The 24,484-nt window shown below is 43.7% G+C and overlaps 1 protein-coding gene and 1 pseudogene across 1 annotated transcript; one reads left to right on the top strand and one right to left on the bottom strand.

Moving 5' to 3' along the window:
- Positions 1-727: 727 nt before the first annotated feature.
- Positions 728-9,717, top strand: LOC120695018 (annotated as a pseudogene).
- A 6,126-nt stretch (positions 9,718-15,843) lies between these two features.
- On the bottom strand, positions 15,844-17,257 carry LOC120695017 (putative F-box protein At1g31090). Its single transcript, XM_039978345.1, has 3 exons — positions 16,801-17,257; positions 16,421-16,539; positions 15,844-15,864 (listed from the first exon to the last, which is right to left on the bottom strand). The coding sequence occupies exons 1-3, from the start codon at positions 17,255-17,257 to the stop codon at positions 15,844-15,846; spliced, it is 597 nt and encodes a 198-aa protein (XP_039834279.1).
- Between the last annotated feature and the right edge of the window lie 7,227 nt (positions 17,258-24,484).

The following is a 24,484-nucleotide window of genomic DNA, read 5'->3' as shown; positions in this document are numbered from 1 at the left end:
ACATTTGGACGTACTTGAGCGTCATACTGTTTAGTTTTAAATTAAACTAGTGCATAGTTTAACAATAAAGGTTGAAGAGCTCATGAAAAGCACGGCAAGGAATTCAAACTTTGCTATTTGGACATACTCCAGTCTGTTGACGCGAAACTTTGAATTGGTCCAATATATTTTCCTCATCATTAGCTTCGAAGACTTCAAGATCAACTTGCAAAGAAAAAGAGAAAAAGGAAAGAAACGGAGTACAAGTCCAACTCCAACACCATCACAATCACAGACAACAAAAAAAAGAGAGAAGAAGACCAATTCTATAGGAATTTAGCATCATCAATTCTAGTTTGTACTCCCTTCTGTTCTTAAATAAAAAAACATTTAGGACAAACTAATTATTTCAAAAATAAATTGACTAATTTGTTCTAAACGTCATTTATGGAGTACAAGTTTTTCAGCAGCTAACTCACTGAGCTCAGTGCGTGGAAATATGAAGCAGGTCCTGCCGACAAACGACGTCCACTCCACTCAGTGAGACAGCACGCCACAGCACGCCAAGGGCACTAGCTGCTTGATCCTGCATGCCAAACTGGCACAAGTTGGCGACTGAAGACCGACTCAAGTCAAGAGTAAACGCAAGGGATTCACAATAATAGCACTCGCAAGCACCGGATGCTTACCAAGCACCAATCAGTATTCAGTAGCCTTCAATCGCCCACTGCATACCAAACCAACCGGCATGGCAAAGCATTCAGGGAGCTTGCTGCTTCTGGTGATCCAGTCCTCCTCCATGTCCATTTCAACACTCCTGGCCACAAAAGCCGACGACGGGGCCACGCTGCTCGCCTTCAAGGCTGCAGCAATCGGCGGTGCTGGCAACGGCGCCACGCTTGCTTCATGGAACGGTAGCACCGGTGGATACTGCACCTGGGAGGGAGTGAGGTGCCGCGGCAGGCACCGACAAGTGGTGGCACTGAGCTTGCCTTCCCACGGGCTTACCGGCATCCTCTCACCAGCAGTTGGCAACTTGTCATCCCTCAGATTTCTCAATCTAAGATCCAACGGGCTCAGCGGAAGCATCCCTGCAAGCCTCGGCCGCCTGCACCGCCTCCATACTCTCGACCTGAGCCACAATGCATTCTCCGGTGAGATCCCTGTCAATCTGAGCTCTTGTACCAGCCTAATGGTCATGAACATCCGCTTCAACCAGCTTCATGGACACGTGCCATCTGAGCTTGGCAACAAACTAACAAGCCTTGGTTCATTAAGACTAGGGAGAAACAACCTCACCGGCACCATACCAGTGTCTCTGGCCAACTTATCATCGCTTGTAGCCTTGGAGCTCTCATTCAACCAGCTAGAGGGCACCATCCCTCCTGGGCTCGGCAGCATCATGGGCCTATATTACCTCAGGCTCGCCTTCAACAGCCTCTGTGGCCAGCCTCCAGCTTCACTGTACAATTTATCTTCATTGGAAATGTTGCAGATCCAAGGAAATATGCTCGAGGGCAGTATTCCTGCCGATATTGGCACCAGGTTCCCCAGAATGGCGATTCTTTTTTATGGTATAAACTATTTCACTGGATGAAAGCGATCGGGTGCTCTAGCCTAAAAGTGAGAGGGGGTGAATTATGCATAATTAAAACTTTAATGTGGCAGCCCCGCCTAAATTAATCCGGCTTAAGTGCGCTAACCATCACCGAAACGGCAACCAGGGTTAACACGCACTTAAAACGAAGTAATCCGGCAGTGCTGTCGGGTAAAATCCCGATTAAACCACTTGAAACAGGATCGACAAAGCAGTCCAGAGAATGCAACATTCCACAAATTTTACAATACAGAGTATGAAACCTGATTGTTATTATTACAAACCGAGTTTGAATTTATAAAAGTACAACAGAGTTCAAGTTTGACGAAAAACGAACGATAGTCTAGCGTCGAAACCAGACGTCATGATGAAGCCCGTACATGACGTCAACCGTAACCTCCGATGTACCACCTGAAAATAAAGCCACAAGCAAGGCTGAGTATACTAATACTTAGCAAGGTTTACCCGACTAAAGGTATACTTAGCCCTTAATCTAGACATGCAAGGCTTTTCGCTTGAGGGATTTGTTTTGCCGAAAAGCAGTAAAGAGTAGATCCTTAATTGCAGGTTTTAGCTTTCAGGTTCTAGTTCAATTAACCATTCTAGGTGAGCATCTATCCAATAGCATACATGGTGAAAACAATTATCTTTTATCATCCAACCATCCAAATTCATCATCATCATCATCATCATCTTCCACTTCTTACTCTACGTGGCAAAAGGGTTAACCAGTCTCATTATCCGTGAGCGGCGAAACTATTCGAATCGATTTTGTTAACCTGGCCAGGCAGACCTAAACACACGTCACGTGGTTACTCCCAGAGTCACACGTGCAACTTTTCCCTTCAATTCCCGCTTCACGGAACAGGCCCACCGCCCTCGACTACAGAGCCCGGCTCTGCACCCGTCATCTCAGATGAGACCAAAGTCAAGACAGTGGGGAGGTATGTTCCGGCCTCGGTTCAATCTAGTACTTAAGCTTACCGATTACCATATTCTCGGCATGTATCTAGTACGTTCAAACGCTTAACCACCAGGCCTTAGCATTTTCTGCACTAAACAGACGGGGTCTCATCTAGAAACATAGTACCCTGACCCCGCCCGTAGACCTTATATTCTGCAGTATGTAGTAGAGAACCTAACATCTCGCGAGCGGCAGGAAACCACTCGACTTTTACCGGTCCTAATTAGCAGGGCATCTACTCGCACTTAACTTCTAGTAATCAGTACCTGGGTACCTAGGATCATGCATCTAAGGTTCCAGTCAACTCCTGTAAACGTAAATGCATAGATACATAATAGGAACATAATTTGAATAGCATTTAAAATACTGGGATTGATGCACCGGGGCTTGCCTGGGATGAACACTAGGTTAGTGTTAGTTAGAGGACAATCGGCGAGCATCATCCATCGGTCATGCACATCGGGATCCATCCGTCCATCTTCTAGACGTGTCCACATTTAGGTTTTATTATTTTTCCTTTACGATAAAGTTGTAGTCCACCTAAAGTGAGTTTGGTCGTGAAACTTCTCAATTAGCATTTCCTGGGCAATCATTTATAGAGTAGTAATTTTATCTATACTAACTCATAAAAGAGCTGGGTGTGTTGCTTTTCTTTTATATAAGTACAAAAAAAGCATTTCTACCCAAAAAAATAATTCTCTAGGCTAGGGAATATAAGTGCTGGTAATGATATTTTAACTAAAGATTGGATTCCTTAAGATGATCTTGCTATAAAATTTTCAGAATTAAAAGAGCTTTACAACAGGCATGAGAAATAAGATTCCTTTCTAAAGCATGTGTAAAGATAAATTTATACATAGTAAACTACTAAGTTTCAGAACCTCAAAATCTGCAGGCATGCTTAGATATTCAATTAAGGGCTACAGTAAAAAAATATCTGATTTTTTTCCCTGCATAAAACCTATTTTTCACTAATTAATGCAATTCTCCTTAATAAAAATCATTTGGGCAAGTTGTGCTCAACTAAAAATTCTCAAACTTTTTCTATAGTAATTAGGAACCAAAATAAAAGTACTGTAAAAGTTTCAACTCATAAAACACAGTAGACAACTTGAAGAAATAAAACTATTTAAACTAGGCATAAATCAAGATTTAATTAAAACTATAGCTAAACATGAGAAATGACTATGAAATTTTTATAGTAACACTAGAATCACTTGTCTATTCTACCATAAAAATTTTATAGCATGACTTGGCTTCAAACATTAGTTATTAAAAAGGTAAGAACAACTAGTCTTTTATGCACTATTAAACATAAATCTATTTTTGTAGCAAAAAATTTCTAACTAAAACATGTCATATTATGGTTCCAGATTGTAGAGATTTTGATAAGGATTCCAAAAAGTATTTATTTGTTATTTTAGGATTTTTCTACGAATTTCTATTGATTTTACAAATTCACTGCAAAAATTTTAAAACAAATCTAATATTATGTTTAGGCCCCTGGATTTGCAGAGGGCCCCCTAGAAAGATAAGGGGCTCGCAATCGGGTCCCTGGCCGGAGAATAGAGTAGGGGGCGGCGGTTCCCGGCCGGAATCCGGCGGATTCGCTCGCCGGCGGCGAGGGAAAAGAGGGGGAGGGGCACAAGGAAGGGGAGAGGGACCTTAGGCGACGTTCGGGTGGAGCCGAGGCGGACGGGGGCGGGCCGGCTATGGAGCTCTGCTCCAGGCGGCGGCGGCGGCACCGCTTCGGCGACCCTGGGCGACGGGGACCTTGCCGTGGAACTTCAGGGGGAGGTGGGGAGACGATTCCCGAGGTTGTTTTGGGCATGGAGAGGGCGGAACGACGAGCTCGATGGCGAGCTGCGGACGGCGACGATGCTGTGCCGCGGCGGTGGTATTCCGGAGGCCCTGGGCGGCGGTGAGCGGGCTTGGGAGGATCAGTGAGGGCCGACGAAGCTCGCTGGGGATACGGTTGGGGGCGAGGAAAAGCGGAGGAGGGGGCTCCGCGTGAGCAGGCGGCCGACGGCGGCCATGGCGTGGTGGCGCCTCTGCGCGTGCAGGGAGAGGTGGTGGTCCGGCCTAGGAGCTTCAATGGGCGAAGGGGAAGCTAGCTAGGTACTGGGTTGTGGCGGAGGAGGGGCAGGGCAGGGGTTTCGCGGCGAGCTCAAGGGGAGGCGGCGCTAATGGTGGCAGTGGCAGTGCTCCTGAGTAGGGGAGGGAGCTCGAGCTCTGGCTCTGAGGAGCGAGAATGGAGAGGCCAAATTGGGTTTTGCTCTTGAGTGGATCGGGACGACTTGAGCGGTGACGAGCTGCACCGGCGACGCATGGAATTGCAGATGATGAGATCGGCGCCGGCGGCCTCTGCTCAACGGGCAGGAACAGGGGAAAGGGAGAGGGTAGCGAGAGTAGAGAGAGAATAGAGTCAGAGAGTTTGACTGATTTTTCTCCAAATTTTAAATTGAAAAGCGAAAAACTTTGAATACAAAAGTTGTCCAGAATTCTAAATCCTACAACTTTCGTTTCAGGCACAAACTCATTTGAGGCTTAGTTCAAAGGTTAAATTTGAATTCTTGATGAATATACATAAAAGCCATATTCGAGTTCAAATTCAATTTTTTCTTCACTTTTTGTATGGAAACTTGAAAATATATGAACATGAAAGTTGTTCCACATTTACAATGCTACAACTTTGGTCTTGGGAAAATTTTTTGTTTGAGCTATAATTAATAAATTATTTTCAAAGCAAATGGGTTTGAAATTTGAAAGATAGTTTAAATCTTTAAAAACCGTGATTCAAAAGACTTGTCATTTCATGTGTAAAATTTCATTTTCTCACTTTAACTTCAACTAGACTTTAGTTTATCATGACGTTAGTGACATGCCAATTCAATTTCATATGTATACCTTTATTAATTTGTGAGTTATTGATTGCCAAAGTGCAGATACATGGGCACATACATACACACATACACATGCATGCACACATAAATGTATTCGATTCCATTTTTCTTGGTTGATTATGCATGAAATCATATTTAATACTTCTTGCTTAGTATTTTAAAACTCTGGGATGTCACACTTAACCTATGGCTCCAACTAGTTTGCACAAAACTTAAACTAAAACAAGCTATCTAGATGTGCAACTACGGTTCACCTTAGTGTGTAACCCTCATCCCAAAAGAGTTTTACAACCTATAGCCAATCTTAGCAAGATACTACACTAAAAAAGTAGAGGCACACAAGTTGCAATAAGAAATGCGGAAGCTTAAAGAGAGGGATGAGAGGAAGCGAACTCTCGACACGAGGATTTATCCCGTGGTTCGGATTGCCACAAAGGCGCCCCTATGTCCACGTTGTTGAAGCACTCACGAAGAGTATCGCTTCCCGGCAATCAAGTCTCTTCCATGAACACAATCACGGTCACCTTGATCCCGATCTTCACTAAGGGAGATTGCCCACGAAGGAGGGGTCTCCGTCCCCCGCACAATGTCGTCGACGCCGCTCCACACCAAGACGGAGGGTCGATGACTTGCCGGCGAGCCACCAAAGCTCCAAGGATGGCCGGCGCAGCAAGATACAATGTTGGTTCACTCTAGAACCACAGCACAAGGATCTAAACCTTACTTGATCACTCACTCAAGAGCTAACATAGCACTAACACTCACAAAGCTTGTGCTAAGGACTAAGGATTTGATCTTTATGCTCTTGGATGGCTTGGAAGTGTTCTTAGATGTGTATGAGATGTCTTGGGACTCCAGCAAACTTCAAATGGCCGGGAGAGCTCATATATATAGGCCTCCAAGTCGATCTAGCGGTTTGTAGCCGTTAGCAGCTTTTCTGCGTGGGCATCGGAACTTCCGGTGCTTCTGCATCGGTTCTTCCGGTCACTCACAAGCTGAAACTAGCCGTTGGCTTCTCTGACGCTTCTGCAGCTGAGTTGGCACCCATCGGTTGAACCGATGCTATGGTGTCGGTTCAACCGGTGACTCTTGATCATCTTGTAGCCGTTGCCCTTGCTGACGTCATTGCTCCGACGCCTTGCTCCGACGCACCACCGGTTCAACCGGTGCTGAAGACTTCTCTCCTGCTCGCTTGACATCGTCTCTGGAATATGGTACGTTGAATGCACCGATGCATATCTTGAAGTCGTCGGTTCAACCGGTGCTTCACTTCTTTCTTCACTTGATCTCTAGAGGTGTCAGTCTTGCACCAATGCCAGGGCGTCGGATCTTCCGACAACCATCGGATGCACCAATGCTATGGGCATCGATTCTTCCGGTGCTATTGATTTCAGTAGAACTTGTCCAATTCAGCGTTTCTTTGAGTTCTTTCTTCGTGTTTTGCTTTGTATGGCCTTTTTACTTCATCCCTGGGATCTAGAAATGTTCACTTAACAAAACCATTAGTCACATTGATTGCGTTGTCATACGATCACCAAAATCATTCGAAATGACATAAATGGTGCCATGTTCGTTACACTGGATCCATCCCTACTTTGCTCTCCAACCTCACTAAACTCCAGGCACTCGACCTCCATGACAATTGCCTCACTGGATATGTGCCTCACATGCAGGGGAGATTGCAAGCTCTGCAACGTGCAGCCTTGAGTAGCAACATGCTAGAAGCAAACAACAGGGAGGGGTGGGAATTTATCACTGCGATGTCAAACTGCAGCCAGCTCCAACAGTTATTTATTAACTACAATGATGCTTTCACAGGGAAGATGCCAATTTCAATAGTGAACCTCTCAACAACCATGCAAATACTCAACGTCCAGGACACTAGGATCTCAGGGAGTATCCCCTCAGCCATCGGCAATTTGGTCAACCTCAACTTCCTGAATGCAAGCAATACTTTCATATCAGGAGTGATTCCAGATAGCATTGGCAAGCTAGTACACTTGGGCATGCTCTGTTATGGCAAGTGGGCCGGCCACAGGCTCAAGCCCACGAGTACTGAAGCGCGTGAACAGTACCGCAGGTACTGTAGTGCCGCCATAGGTTAGGGTTTAGGATCAGTCTAAGATTAGATTACTTAAGGGTCAAGTTTGTTAGGCGCCTTGTCTATAAAAGGTTGCCATGAGTCCTAGGGTTAGACAAGCAGAAAATAGATCAAAGAAGGCAGCTCAGAGCCTCCAGAGGGAGGGCGAGTTAGCCGATCTATCCTGCTGTTCTAGTATCGATAATCAGTCCACAACATGCCCTGTCTCCACAACACTAACCTGTCAGGTCAAATACCTTCATCTATTGGAAATATCTCAATGTTGACTTTTCTTGACGCACACCATTGCAACTTGGAGGGACCAATTCCATCAAGCATAGGGAAGTTAAAGAATCTGTTAGCCCTTGATCTGTCGATGAACCGCCTGAATGGTTCAATTCCCAAAGACATTTTCAAGCTACCAGTCCTTTCAAGTAACTTGGACTTATCATATAATTCACTATCAGGACCACTTCCGTCTGAAGTTGGTAGCTTGGGAAATCTTAACAACCTTTTCTTATCTGGAAACCAATTGTCTGGTGTGATACCTGATGGTATTGGGGACTGCACCGTTCTGCAACGACTTTGGTTGGACAATAATTCATTTGAGGGAAGCAGACCTCAATCTCTCAATAATATGAAGGGTCTCAATGAGCTGAAATTGTCTATGAATGACCTGTCTGGTAAAATTCCTGATGCCATTGGTAGCATCCGCAATCTGCAACGCCTGTATCTGGCACACAACAACTTGTCAGGGCCCATCCCATTGGCTCTGCAGAATTTGACATCATTGTCAGTGCTGGATCTGTCCTTCAACAATCTGCAAGGAGAAGTGCCAAAAGGAGGAATTTTCGCAAACATTGTGAACATGTCAGTCACTGGAAATAATAAGCTTTGTGGTGGAATTCCTCATCTTCATCTAGCACCATGTCAGATGAACTCTGTGAAAACGAACAGAAGAGGACACATGAAGTCTCTCACCCTAGCTCTGGCAGTAACCAGTGCACTCTTATTATTAGCTTCTGTTGTTGCACTCACTCAGTTGTTCCGTAAGAAGCTACGGCAAAAGCAGAAGAGCCCACTTCAACCACAAAGAGTTTAGGACCAGTTTGCAAGAATTTCTTATCATGCATTAGCAAATGGAACCAATAGATTTTCAGAAGCCAATTTGCTTGGTAAAGGAAGCTTTGGGTCTGTCTATAAATGCACTCTTGAAGGTGAGGGAACTATTACTGCTGTAAAGGATTTTAATCTTGAACAATTGGGATCTACTAGAAGTTTTATGGCTGAATGTGAGGCACTGAGAAGGGTGCGCCACCGTTGTCTTCTAAAGATCATCAGCTGCTGCTCAAGTGTCAATCATGAAGGTCAAGATTTCAAGGCACTCATTTTTGAGTTCATGCCCAATGGTAATTTAAATGTTTGGCTTCATCCACAATCTGATTTGCACACTCTAAACAATACGCTCAGCCTAGAACAAAGGCTCAATATTGGTGTCAATATAATGAATGCATTGGATTACCTTCATAATTGCTGTCAACCACCAATCATTCACTGCGATATCAAGCCAAGCAATATCCTTCTTGCAGAAGACATGAGTGCCCGAGTTGGAGACTTTGGTATATCAAGAATCTTTCTAGAAAGTGATAGCAAATCCCTGCAAAATTCGAGTAGCACAATTGGAATTAGAGGTTCCATTGGTTATGTTGCTCCAGGTAATTGATCTTTATTCATTATCCCTCCATATATAAACATCAAAGACAGTATACTAATCATATTTTTTTGCACAATTGTAGAGTATGGCGAAGGCTCTTCCGTATCATATCTTGGTGATGTTTATAGCCTCGGCATATTGCTGCTTGAGATGTTTACAGGAAGGAGCCCAACAGATGATATGTTCCGGGGTTCACTGGATTTGCACACGTTTGCAGAGGATGCCCTTCCAGAGAGAATATGGGAGATAGTTGATCCTACAATGTGCATGCACATAGATATCTACAACAGCACTTCAAGAAGTCAAATTCAGAATTGCTTGATTTCTGTTGTTGCACTCGGAATATCATGCTCAAAGAAACAACCTAGAGAGCGGATACCTATAAGCGATGCAATCATTGAGATGCATGCTATAAGAGATGCATACTTCAAGGCTGCACAATCTCATGGTGGAAATGGAGTAGCAGAAACTCTGCAGTGATTTGCGACAACAGTGAATAAGCTGAAAATGGGCAAGATCCATGCAAGTGGTCACTTATCTGAAATTGTTGAAGATTATAGGATGCTTCAATCATTTGTTCCCCAGCAATCTTCATTTGTTTACATCAGATACATGCAAGTTTAAATGATGTCTAGTAAATGTGTAAACCAAACAAATCCACAGTTGTCAGTAAAACTCTTTATTTTTCTAGAGGACACGGTAAGATGTAGAGTCAAAATAGAAAGTACATCCAATCCCCTGATAAATTCAAATAGCATGGTTAGAATAAGAGATTGTTTTTGGTTATTTTGCTCGAAATAATAACCTCTCATACAGTTTCTTCAAATAGCATGGTATGCACATTTTGTACAATATGGGGAAGGCTCTGAAATTTCAATTACTGGGGTTGCAAAGAGTCAGAGTATATCATTACGAAGAGTAAAATCAAGTATATTATTTCCTGGGTTTCTTCAGGCTTGCCATATCCTGCTCAAATCAATATCCAAGGCACTGAATAATTATGAGAGCTGCACAACATCAGAGATTCATAAATTATGTTTTCCTGTTCGATCGACAAGAGACCAATTGCAGTCATTCGCAAAGTAGAACAGGATACACCGTAGATGTGTGTAGTAAGTAGTTACCAGAAATATTGAGCCATATATGCTTCTGAATTAACGTCTGTCTCTCTCTTCCGAGGCATCTCATTCAAACCTAATGCCTTACTGCACATTGTCATAAATATTAATGAATCAAAATATGGAAAATGACTGTCTTATAAAGTGTTACATATATTTCAAATGACTACAGATTCAGTATCACCTTGAACCAAAAAACGGGTAATGTCTCCATGGAAATTTTATTCCTAACTAAGCAGGCTACACCGACAGACTGACTATATGGTAATCATGGTGCCCATAGAATCCAATGAGAGGGGTAGAAGACAGATGCCTTTGTGTTTGCTCGCCTTGCTCTTTGTTGCCACGTAAACTGAAGTTGCAAAAATCCATTTTGTGTTCTTTTTTTTATTAGTTTTGGGTTTCATTGTAACATACATGGCATTACTGTTCTATAACCAATTCATCGTGCAAAAAGCATTGTGCCGCTCTCCCTTGTCCTTCTCTACTTCTACTCCAATCTCTTGATTTTGATTTGCAATACTTTGATCATCCGCCGTCTAAAATTCACCAATGAACAAGCAAACGAGGCAACAGCACAGAGATTTCTCGGTTGAACAGACGAAGGATTCTACTCCAACAACCCATGATTGAGAAAACGGAGATTGGGGAGGGGGGGGGGGGTGGCAGATACCTGATGGATCGTTGCCCGCGCCGCACCGAGCTCGGCCTCGTGTCGTCGCGCCACTCCCCTGTATACGCCCTAGGGTCTATCCTCCCTCTGCGCATGGGGGCCGACCTCTCGCCGGCGGCGCAGCGAGCTGGATCCACGGAGGCACGGGGTGTCGGTGGCTCGCCGTCGTCGCCCGCGGCGGCGTGAACACTCCAAGGGCGAGCTACAGTAGGCGGTGTGGGGCCACGGAACCTGGGCCAGAGTTGGGCCGCGCGGACGTCGGTTAGGGCGGTTTTTTTATTTTTTTTTTCGATTTTTACAAAAATATATTTTTGTTTTCAAAATTTACAGGAATATACCCCGGCCGCCCCGCTGCGGGGCGGCAGGGGCTTTTCTGCAAAAATTTCGCGAAATTTTTTGCAAAAAAACTCCTCGAGGACCGATCGCCCGGCAGCAGGGCGGCCGGCCCCCCAGGCCGCCCAGTAGACCCCGGCCGCCCGGCAGCGGGGCGGCCGCCTCCCCCTCTTCTATATAAGGGTTTGGCTGCCACCCCACCACACATTTGCCTCACTAAAAATCTAGAAAAAAGAAAGAGATGAGGGAGGGGGAGAGGCGAAGTCTTGCCGGATTTTCGAGCCGGCGACTGCAGGTAACAAAAATTCTTCTACGCTTTACAAATAAATTATATTGTAATTATTTTTGTTGACACAGAAGATTAGCAATCAGTTTGTGATACAGTACATTAGCAATCTGATTGCGCACTTGTGATTGCCAGAGCTCAATACCATGGCCTCATCAGGATCCACCTACATTCCACGGAGTAAGGTGAGGGAAACAGTCCCCCAAGGAGTCCAGGTGCCTATGTGCTTTTGCAGATCCTTGTGCAAGCTAATGAAATCCAGGGTTTTGGGGGACGACTTTGGCATGAGGTTCTTCATGTGCAAGAATTACGAGTATGATCCGCCCAAACATTACGGCAAGGATCGAGCAAAGATACTACAAAACACTATCAGAGTTTGCCACTTTCGGATCTGGTAATGACTTCTAATATGATTTGGGGAAAAACTCCACCGCCTCTATGTGATTTCATGTAGTGGTTAGACACCGAGCAATCTCAGCAGGATAAGGACCATGTTGAGCGTCAATCAAGGTGGGCTGCACAAAGGTGGCAACGAATGCTGCATGAAGAATAGATGGAGGAGAAGCGCAAGAAAGATCAGGAAGAGATTCAGAAGAGGATTGCAGAAGTGGAACGTCAGAAGGCAGAGGAACGTGAAGCTGACAGGGAGAGGAAGCGAGAGAAGGCCCGCCGTGCTAAGAAAGCAGGGCCTGAAGCTATTAGGAAGGGAAAATATCCCCGGTGCACTCAGTAAAGCACCATTATGTAATCTCGGCATTTTACATTTCCTAAGGCATGTCAGGTTTAGTCACAACACGAGGTTATTGTGTTGCACATACCACTGTTTTTCATTGTTAAAGTACCTAGTTTACAGCAAAGGTCTCAGCGATCTTTACCATAGTAGTACGAACGTCTTAGGCCTCTGCTTTGTAATCGTAGCATTGTTTACAAAATTGTATTGCAAGCCGAGAATTTATGTTTTGTAACCTACCTTATCCTTCTATTTTCAGTACACTACATTCAGTGAGCAATCTAATTCAAGCAACCTACACATTTAGAACTGCAATCAAGAAACCTTACTACACAAATACCTTCGTATTGTTACATGCTACTATCTGGTTTAAATACATATCCATACATAACAAAATGTAATTGTCACATACAGGTGGGAATACATATCCATACATCTGGTCCAAATACATATCCATACATAACGAAATCTAAACGCGACGGGCTCCAAAATCCGGAGGCAATCCATCGGTGGGATTCCCAGAAGGTCCAACCTCGGCACCAGCATTATCTTCATGCATTTTAGGGCACTTCTTGTAAGTGTGACCATCTGCTGCACACAAGGTGCATCGTTTTTTTCTTCTTTCCTGCCTCAGACTCATCCATTCTGTTACGGATACAAAGTGTCTGCCGTCAACCTACCCCTCTCCTAGCATCTGGATTGGGAATGTACATTGGAGAGATATTTGGTGTAGTGAATGATCCCAGACTGCCTATATCATATATCTAATGGCTCCAAGTGTGCACATCGGTTTCTTTTCTGTAATATTCAGAAACAAAAACCCCAGGTTCCAACCCAGATTGTGAACATGCCGCAATGACATGGGAGCATGGTAAGTGAAGAAGTTGTGGCTTCTTGCATCTGCAAAACACCTTGCCTTCCGGCGTTATCAAGCAATCCTGAACCACCCTTTGTCTGCGGACACCCTGACCTGTCCTGTCCTGGCATAAAACCTCAAACCTTTTATCCTTTGTGCCCATGGAGACCACTCTGTGATATTGAGCCTTTTCAATCTTTTCTTTCATGTATTTAGTGACCATATTACAAAAAAACCACTCATGGATCATTAAGTAAGACAGTAGCTGCCTGTTACCGCTCTCTGAAGTACCTTGTGCATCCGTACATGATGAACTCAACTATGCCAACAAGAGAAAATCCACGAACATGACGCATTACCATGTTGTAACACTCTGCGTGGTTGGTTAACCGCTTCTCCTTAGGTGCATTCTTGATCCACTGTGTGAAAGGTCCGCCACCTGAACGTCTACGGCTGGAGGTTGAGGCCTGTTCCTTTAGCAACTCGGGGCACATGTTATCTAGCACCTGCCACAAAGCATCGAACTTCCGATGCTGATTCTGAGTGCACAACCTCTTGAACAAATTCATAAGTTCCTTATTCTTGAAGCGCTCATAAAAATTTGCACCCACATGCCTTATGCACCACCTACTCACAACATCTGGCCATAGAGGAGGTTGTCCTCGACTTCCTTCATATAGTTGCCTTATTGCTGCTAGAAGACCTGCATGCCTGTCACTGATAAGGCAAACATTAGGCCTTGCAGCAACAACGTGAATCTTCACACGTTCAAGAAAACCAGTACCAGCTCTCTGTGTTTTCATTCTCAACAAAAGCAAAGGTGATGGGAACCACCTGCTTGTTGCAATCAATTCCAATCGCTGTCAGTATTGTCCCCTTATATCTCGCTGTCAAGAATGTGTCGTCGATACACAAAACAGGAAGACAATACATAAATGCCCTCACACATGCACCAAGGCAGAAGAAAGCACGGAGCAGAAATCCAGGCCCCCCATACAAACTCGGTACAATGTAGGTATTAGTCGCGCTTCCCGGATTTCTCTGCACAATTGCTGACAGCATGTGAGGCGGATTATCATATGATCCCTCATATGTGTCGAACCTCATCTCAAACACCTTTTGTTTTGCCCGCCAAGCCTTTGCATAGCTGATTTTGTATTGAAAACGGTCGTTTATGTCCCTAATTATCAATTTTGGCTCATAATCAATTTTGTCGAGAATCACCCCATACATCTTCTTGGCCACGAAAGTGGATGTGATATTACGATGATTTTGCGCAACAGCAGTTAATCTACATGTATGTGGTGTAACAATTGAACACTCCCAGTGTGTCTTGTACTTGCCCTTGTAGACATGCACTCGCCATGTACAATCGCAATTGACACACTTCACCTCATATTCTTTGCTGCTAGACTTCACAACTCTGAATTCCTTCCTCAACGATATAGCCCAAAGCTTCACAGCATCCTTCACAACTTCAATGCTAGGATACTTTGCCCCCTGCACAACCTCATTCTCTCTGTATTCGTACTCATTACCCCTAATATCCTGTATCACTGGATTTCCAAAACCCTTGTCTTGCCATTCACCTAGCAACGGGTAGTCCTCATCGTCTGATGAGTCCCCACATTCTTCCATCATTCGAGCCTCCTGGTCTTCATTCTCTACAGCTTCCACTATTGCAGGTATCCGCTCCCCCTCATCAGCTAAACCTTGCGGCTCAGGTTGAATAACATGCACGTTCTAATCTTCTTTTTCTCCTACCTGATCAGCTATACCTTGCGGCTCAGTTTCTATGACATGCATGTTCTGATCTTCATTTTCTCGTTCCACTGCTTGGTTCATATGAGATGATGTACTTGTTGACCCTTCACAGAAATGAGCTGCCTTCTGGTGAATCTGAATTAGCATTGCAAGAGGCCACCCGCGGTCAAGAGCTGCTTGCATGTAAGTCCGCCATTCTTCGGTATTTGTTATAAGCATCAACTCCCAGAAATCCCCTTCAGTTGCCCAATTCGTCACAGTCTGAACAGTTAGGAAATGGGTCTTTGGATTCACATTGAATATCTCGTGAAGGCATTTGTGTATGGACCAAAACTACTCTCTAAGAGTTTATCTATTCCGCACTCTCTGCGTTCAAAATCTGATAGATTTACTCCATACGCATCATGAGAAATATAGTAGTCACCATAATGAACTTGAAAACGAAGCTTGCTCGACATATCTGGCCACGCAATAATGATATTAAACTGATTGCTAATCTACTGCATCAATAAAAATAATTACAACATAATCTATTTGTAAAGCGTAGAAGAATTTTGGTTACTTGCAGTCGCCGGCTCGAAAATCCGGCAGGGCTTCGCCTCTCTCCCTCCCTCCCTCTCTTTTCTTAGTTTCTGGAATTTTAGTGATGCAAATAAGGGGTGGGGAGACTAGCCAACCCTTATATAAGGGTGGGGGAGCCGGTCGCCCTGCTGGCAGGCGGCCAGGACCCGCCGCCCCACTGTCGGGCGGCCTGGGGGCCAGCCGCCCCGCTGCCGGGCGACTGGTCCTCTAGGGGCTTTTCTGCAAAACAGGTGCATGACTAAGGTGTCAGCAGTAAAACAAATACTAATCCTTCACTAGTGATGCCTAAAAAAGGGAACAGATCATATAAGAATATTTGTACAAACACAAAGGTAGCATTTCACAGATATAACTTGAACACAGATCATCATAAGTTCAGAAACTGCATTCATTAAAGATAGCTAGATGTAAAGCTGGCTTACATTTACATGCCCCAAACTGGTTTGCAGTATTAATTGGACTACAAGCATGGCAACTTCAAGCAGCAGGGAAATGCATCACCTAATTCTACTAGAATTGCCCAAGTTGCTAGCTACTCCATACTTGGAAGATCTGATTCTGGTTGAGTGTCTCAATGGATAGTCCATGGCCAACATTTTCAGTTCATATTTTCAAGGGCCGCCAACTCCAAGAAGAAAGGAACGTAAGAAGTAATGCTCCCATAGCCATGTGCAAGAGTACAAAGATCACGCGCTTCCCTACTATCCATGTCATATGATATCAGCTTTTGGTTCCAGTTCTGAACAAGAAAAACCAAATTGTGATCTGGATGGATGGTGATGACATTGAAGCCAGAGTCCTTTCGGCAATTCACTCTCCCAAACAGCTCCAAGCAGCTTACTGTGTGCTTCAGGACCCATTGTTGTGTATCATAGTCCTCAAGAACCCAGATGCACAGTTCATAGCTCCACCCTTTTGCACTGACAAGATCCGTGTTATCATCATCATCAGCCTCTAGACCTTTCTCATGGTAGATGTAAGGTCAGATACAGCTTGCCATTAACAAAAGCACTAGCCAGGTCACGCGCAATTTGAAGGTCACCCCAGTGGCATCTGCTACACCGCCACACCCCCGTCTTGGATGAGTAGACGTGCACCAATGTCTTGCACGAATTCTCCAAGAATTGTACCACATGGAAATCGGAGGAGGCGGCCGGATCGAAGATCAAACTCGTGTGCCTCACAGGGGACCGGTAGTCTGGGTATTATATTCCAGAGTACATTTGCCCGGCACGGCCACCGACTGCTTCGTGGCGGGGTTGCACACGACGAAGCCTAGATCCAGCGATGTGGAAACGTAATCGAAGAGGAGGAGCCTGTCGCAGGAACCCAGGAGACGGACATTCTCGATGTAGGGAAGGTCCTCCAGGAAGGGGAATGGCGGGTCGGCGAGCGGCGCAGTGGATGTCCACATTAGGTTGATGAAATTCACGTACTCCTGGCGCTGGCGCGGCCAGCAGGCCGTGCGCCCGCCGCTGCCGTAGAAGAACCCCGCTAGGGTTTGGTGCAGCTTCCTGCGGTGGAGGGGGTCGGCGATGAGGTCGCGCCAGGCCTTGGCGACGCACTTGGATCGGCACAGGGGCTTGATGGGGAGGCGCGAGAAGATCTCCTTGAGGGCTTCGTCAGGGAGGCCGGCCGCCGCCGCCACGGCTCGCCTCTTGGGGTCGGGGAAGTCCATGCCGCCGGAAAGGAGCTGCGAAAGGGGACGAATCCGGCCGGAGATGTGAAGGGAATGGGGGCGCGCGCTACGGGAGGAGAGGAAAAGGGGCGAAGAGCGGAGGCGTACCCGCTGCCTGTGAGGGTCATTATGGCGTGGGCGTCGCTGGCCGGTGGCGGGTTCAGGGGAAGCGGGGAGGATCGACAGGGTAGTAGGGGACAAGGGGGGGGGTCCATTTATAGCACGTGCGTACTAATCATCATACTATCGCACAAGTCTGTCACGGTGGCGGGTTCATGAGAAGCAGGGAGGATCGACAGAGTAGTAGGGGACAACGGGGGCGTTCATTCATAGCACGGGCGACTAATCGTCGTACCATCGCACAAGTCCGTCAGAGTTAAAATATTCCAGAGATGCAAATTATTTTAGAACAAAATAAAATGTTCCGAAACAAAATAAAAATATCCCAAAAATAAAAAATATTCCGGAATTAAATAAAATGTTCCGAAACAAAATAAAATTTGTTTCCAAGATAGAATTTTTTTTCGAAACAAATAAAAATGTTTTAGGAAAAATATCATCGAAATATAATTAAATGTGGTCTAGTTTTGAAGATCTCATCAGAAAAAACATAACGGTGCAATCGAAATGTAATTTGGATAACCCGTTTGTAAGATAAAACATTTTTTTATTTGAAATACACAAGAATCAACACACGTGAGCTGCCGCACCAGCCTTTGCGACGCGTTGCTGGTAGCTCGTGCGCGCGATGAATATCCTTCCCGGTGGGCAGAAGGTGCACTACAGAGGAAGTGGTTCCGGGCAGAGAGAGTGAGAGATTGAGATAGGGGAGTCACGGCTGAGCATTTTCTTTTAGAATTTGTAGTGAGGTTAAGTCTAAATTGCAACAAATCTGCCTATTTGAAACGCGTTCAAATTTTTACTACCCCATTTTTTCCCTAACGACTTACTACGTCGATATCCCATCAATTTTTATTAGCAAACCAGTCAGGAGAGCTACCGATTATATGAAAAAAAAATAAGTGTGAGCACCACGACAACGAGCACCACCACTAGCCAACAAGACCGCACAACTCCTCTCGAAACTCTACTCAAACAACAACTAGTTGGATTGGGACATTAATATGGTTGCGTAACTCAACTCGACTCCATACAAAACCACCACACCATGGCACCACTACCCAAGAAGAACCCGACAAGCATCCCACCTGGCAAGCGCCGTCGGTTCTGATGATGTCCCACACCAACTAGCCGTTGTCATGCAGAACTGGCTGCTGCAGTCCACTGCATGCCAAGTATCCACCACAACTCCTCCAACATGGCGCCATCGACTTCATATCACGCAGACACGATCGTCGTCGATCTCCCAACTCCGACCCTACATTCACAGACGAGCCCACTGGACCACATCGAAAGAGCCACCACCATACTGGACCCCTGGCCAAAGTATCCTTGTCGCACCATGCACCCCCAAACACCGAAAAACTGCGCCGGATCCTGTAACTCCGAGACAACTCCTTGGACAACACCTTAATTCAACGCGTGGGGGCTTCGCCACATCCACTACTGCACATTACTCCTTGGACAACACCTTAAAGCGCACGGGGTCTCACCACTCCCGCTGCTGGACTTTTCAAGGATCCGGGCTAGCTTCGCTGTCGAGGGTGATATAGTGCCACCGAGCCACTCCAAAACCTCACCTTCGTCGTGTCGCCGCTGGAATCTCCGCTGCACCACCTGCGCAAACAGAAAGCCTCCGAAAGACACGGCTCAACCCCGCTGCGCACACCTGTCTGTCAAGTTCACGTCCTGGTATCCATCTACTCCACCACATGCCATGGGGCATAAAGGTTGGAAATTAAACAATCTTGCTATTCACCTCGTGATCCCCGTTCGAAGACTTTCTCCAAGTCAGATTGGTGAACTTTTTTTGGGAAGATCCTGATCATTCTCAGGGTGTGTTTGGCAAACTGCGAAACCTTGAATCCTATCCCTCCGCTTGGTCATCCAACGGCTCTATTAGGCATACATATCTGTTTGTGCAGTATAGCACCAAAGGATGAACTTGGCATAGGAGGCATACTGCTTAGCCTTAGATTGGCAAAATCAGGGCATACTCTTCAGCACAGCCAACATACCTGCTAATTCAATAGATATGTGGGCTCAATCAATTAGGCAAGATTGCTGCTCAAATTCTGTTCCTCTAGTTCCTAGTACCAGAAAATATGAAGATACATAACATCTGTCATTACAGATTAGATCGAATGGAGAGAAAAAAAAATACATAACAGAAATTATGGGAAAGCCAGGACTAAAGTTCTTCGGAAGTATATATATATTAGTCCACTAGGTTGTGCCAAATTAGAGGGAAGGTTGTGTCTCTAAAGAGATCAGATTCAGATGAAAGCACTTTAACTCTGTCGAAAAGAACAGAACTCAAGAGCAAAACCTGAAGTTCCTGTTCCTGTATCTATAGGCTTTAGGTTTCCTTGTCAATCTCATTATTAGTTCCAGAAATTTCATCATTCGATCCTCAAGGCTTTTCGGAAAAGATGCCCATGCCATACAACTGTGTAAGTTTCAGAAAATATCAAACTATCTATTTGCAATCTGAAGTCCTAGCTGACCTCCATGTACAGAAAGGGCTGGCTCAACAAACCCATTCAGTACAAAAGTGAGCCGGGCGCAAATGTGATTTTGACACGTCAGTGATCTGTCTGCTATGTCGCTGACATAATATCATAGCTCCAAGCAACAAGCTTCAAAGTTATATTACCAAATTTGGAATCAACACTACTACTGTAAGACTAATGTGTATACTTGAGAATGAGATTAAGAAAAAGAAATAGCTTTGGTACATCATCCACCAAAGAAAATGTCAGATGCAATACGGAAATAGGGAAACAGGTTATACTGCTTGTTAAGATCCAACCCTGTTTTCCTTGTGTTTATGCCCCCATGGACATACTTTCTGATTTCCCTGTACTGAAGTTTAAAATATCGCCAATAATTGTTCTTTTACTAGACAATATGTGCTTGTTTACCATGTTAAATGAAATGTTGTCGAAGTTAGCATTTTTTCAGTAAGGCATCAAATCATCCGAGATGACCTCTTAGAGAAAGGAAATGAAAACCCAAATGTCATTTTACTTTTTCATTCTTTCATACGATAATAATAATCATACTTTTGACTCCATGTTACCATGAGGGTCATGTTAGGAATTTCTTTAAGATGTAAATTCTAAATGCAATGAGATAAGATCCACTTCTTAGCTACAATAATATAGCAAGATGAGATAAATTATTAGCTATAGCTTGTATGAGTGTCAACAAAATTGTACTATGCACTTTTATTTTGTCTTGAAATTGAACTAATAATCTGGTTAGCATAATACAAAAACATATATTGCATAGGATCATATGTAGTTATAAGCAGTAGGGAGGTGAACCTGGAGCTTGATCTGTGGTACTGATGAGTGGTGATTCAACTCATGCTGCTATCATACAAATGGTATGTTTTTTATGTATGTACATTTTGGTGTTGGTATTATTTTTTTTCCCATTTTATCCATAGTTTTGATTTTCAGAAACTTCTAGGAGGGGTAATAGGCAGAAGCTAAGCTGATCAAAGTGCTGAGGTGATGATGGATATCAATATTCTATGTTCAGCTAGAATGTATAACACTGTATCTATTGTGATATCGTCTAATGTGACATTATGTGCTTGCACTACATAAATGAATCAATGTCATCCATGAATTTTTGTATGTTAATGTGATCAATGATACGGATAAATTAGATTTCTCTTTTTTTGTTCATTTAAGTGATTCTGTTGGACCATCAATTGGTAATAACATCCTCAAGAGAGCGTTGGACGGTCAATCGGTAAAGCCTTGTTCGTCGCTTGACGCCACTTCCACCGACTAATAGTTGGGGTCGATATAACTTGCTTGATTGCTGAAACAACTTATACCAACCATAAATAAGTTGCTATCTTGGGGCTGTGGTATAGTTATATATAGCAATAGCACATGTCTTGATTGCTTCAGGGAAAGAATTCGTCGATTTCAAGGAGTATATAATGATCAATCCACTACTGAAAAAAGAGGCATTCGTCCATCTCCAGTTAATATCGGTTGCTTTAGACCCGGTACTAATATCAATTTAGTACCGGTTGTACAGCACAGTGCCCCTCAAAGTCATTTAATACCGTTTTTAACACCACCTGGTATACTAAATGCCACCATTTAGTACCGGTTGGTGTTATGATCCGGTACTAAATGGCTTTCGGGCTCCCCAGCCATCTATTACCGAGCCATAACATCACCCAGTACTAAATGCCACCATTTAGTACCGGGTAATGTTATGGCCCGGTACTAAATGGTCATGGCCCGATACTAAATGGTTTGTCTCAATTACTTCAAAGAATAGCATCTTGTATGTGCTCACATGTGCTATGTGGGTGGGATGGTAGAGGAGACTAGCACAAGGCCACAGGTCCTGGATTCGAACCCACAGCGTATGTGTGCACAATTATCCGGACGTATTTTTTCTAATTGATAGTGTATTTAGTACCGGGCATTACAACCAGTACTAAATAGAGGTCCATTTAATACCGGACGACCGGTACCGGCTGCGGTAGCCGATACTAAAGGCTCTAGCTGCCCGGTACTAATGTCACTTTTTCTAGTTGGGGTCTTCCCAACTTAGAAGAATAAGTAGATCCCAAGGTGCTCGAATCCAATCATCATGCATGATTTAGAGATGTAGGCACATCAGGCAGGCAAACATTCAACCGGACCATGCCAATTTGAAAACTCATGCATGAGGCTAGAATCAAATTCTGCCACTAACAAATATATAATAGTAGATTAGCAGGCACATGCGAATTGGGTTGAAACTTGAAAGTGACAATAGCCAGCTAAGGCATATGTTTCCAGTATGCAAGTCATTGAAACCCTCTCAGATTACTGTTGAACAGTAAAAACCAATCCGATCCTTAAGTGAATCAAGTTTCCAAAAATAAAATGAACTGAACAATTCCCAGTGCGGCTCTTGTACTGTGTATTAATAACTTGGGACTACTCAACACCGTACGGCCGTACCAATCGAACAACTGAACTGAGACAAGTTGCTTTGGCGCAAAAGGATATAGCTAGACTTCAAACAAGAACATGCATGTCAGGTTATGGTTACTCTGATAACATAACTGCAACATCTAAATACTTTTCAATCTAATTAAAAAAAGGGCGTACCCAGTGCCATAGGCTTCCCGCACTGTGCAAGGTCTGGGGAAGGGTTGTCTTTCAATCTAATTAACAACAAATAAATGTAAAGAAAATATATACGGTGTCCAGCCTAATGTAAGATCATGCATACCTAAGCACAGCTGCTACTGAATCATGTACGGATTAATGACTGCGACAACCTGTAAGTCAATGAAATTTCTACAATACCATATAGCAGTATCACCATTGTGCAGTCAGGGAGAAATTAAAGTAGCTAGATTAATGTACCACCCTGATCATCATAAAAAAGCCTTATTGATCTAGGACAAAATTTATTCATTTAACTACAGGATAACAATTCCTGCTGATATATCACATAGAACCACAATTCCCCCTATGTAAACACCTTTGATTATTCCCAACAAATCACATCAATTATGAGAGAACTTTGTTAACTCACAACAATCTATACCACAGAACAGTAAAAATCGCACCATTATTGTCTGAAATAATTTAACGACCAAATAAATATTTGCAAATGCATAAGCTAGGCACACTGAGTTGATATTGGTTAAGCACTGGAAATAGAAGCTAGTATCTTAATTTTCTTCTAAGAAAGGGTATATACTTGATACAGAGATTTCTATATCGTTTCCTTAAGCTGCAATTAAAAATAAAACATACCATCCAAAATTCGCCTCGCTCGCCCTAACATAAACTCGTGACATAGGACTTGAGGACTGCCATGCATTGATGCATGTACTATATAATCATTCTTCCTGTTGATTGTACTGTGAAAAGAAGATGAGATGCTGATGATTTTTCAGGCAATACTAAGCTTGAAGACTCAAAGCACTAAGATGTACAATACAGAAAACACATAGACACTGATCTGAAACAGGTGAGGAAGGCTTGTTTTTTTTAATCATGAATGGATAATTAAAAATCAATCAATAAACAGAGATAGACTGCGGGGACTGAAACAGATATAGCTCATCAAAACTTAGAGATTAATTGTGTCTGTGTCAGAGGGCTTGGAGCAGTAGCCCTGAGCAGTGTTGCAATCTCTATGACACGCTTAAGCTTTACACTCGGTTTCATTTTAATTTGGAACTGAGGCATCTAACTTGAACAAATACTAGCAGAAAAAAAGAAGTAACAGTCATCTCCTGCAGCTCTGCTAAGTATAGGTACACAAAGTTGCTCTGGCTGATGAATTGAAGTTTCCTGCCACAAGGTTCAGATCCCTGTTAAGTAGCATACATGAGGAAATTCTGTGGAAACAAGATATTTCATGAATACAGAACCGGTCTTATCCTTTGAAAATAAACAAGGAAGCATTTGATGTTGATGTAAGCCTTCAGTTTGAAACCTGTCATTGCATACATTATTTGCAACAAATAGAAGATACATTCATTCAGCATAGATAAACATATACAGGACCGAAGAAACAATAGTGAGACCACGAAAAAGGGAGGCAGCACATATATTTAAGATTGCCATCATTCCTGAAACACAAAAGATGGTACTCGACACATATATAATTTGAACACTGAATTCATAAATTAAGCAACTTGCAGCTGCGCATTTCATTAACTTAACATAACAAGCATAGAGATATGGGAACCACATACATTTCATGTTTTGTTGAGATGAAATAGAAAACTATATATGTATGCAAATGGCTAGATAATTTATGCATGTCATATGGCTAGATATACATTTCATTAACTTAACATTTATGCATGTCATATGGTTAGATATAGAATGATATGATGACAATTTCAGACCGGCGGTAGCGACGATACAGCGATCCGTAGATGCCAAAGAGTTCTCATTACTACCTTACAGTAAACAAATTAAAGTACAATAGAGAGATATATGTGAACATCATACATTTCATGTTTTGTTGAGATGAAATAGAAAACTATATATTTATGCAAAGCAGCATCTGGAAGATACAAACTCCTGATTCCTAAAGAAGCAGTACTTCCACTGC

The sequence above is a fragment of the Panicum virgatum genome, chromosome 2K (assembly GCF_016808335.1).
Source record: "Panicum virgatum strain AP13 chromosome 2K, P.virgatum_v5, whole genome shotgun sequence".
NCBI lineage: Eukaryota > Viridiplantae > Streptophyta > Magnoliopsida > Poales > Poaceae > Panicum > Panicum virgatum.
Note: the sequence above shows the minus strand (reverse complement) of the source record. Positions and strands in the feature narration are given on the sequence as shown.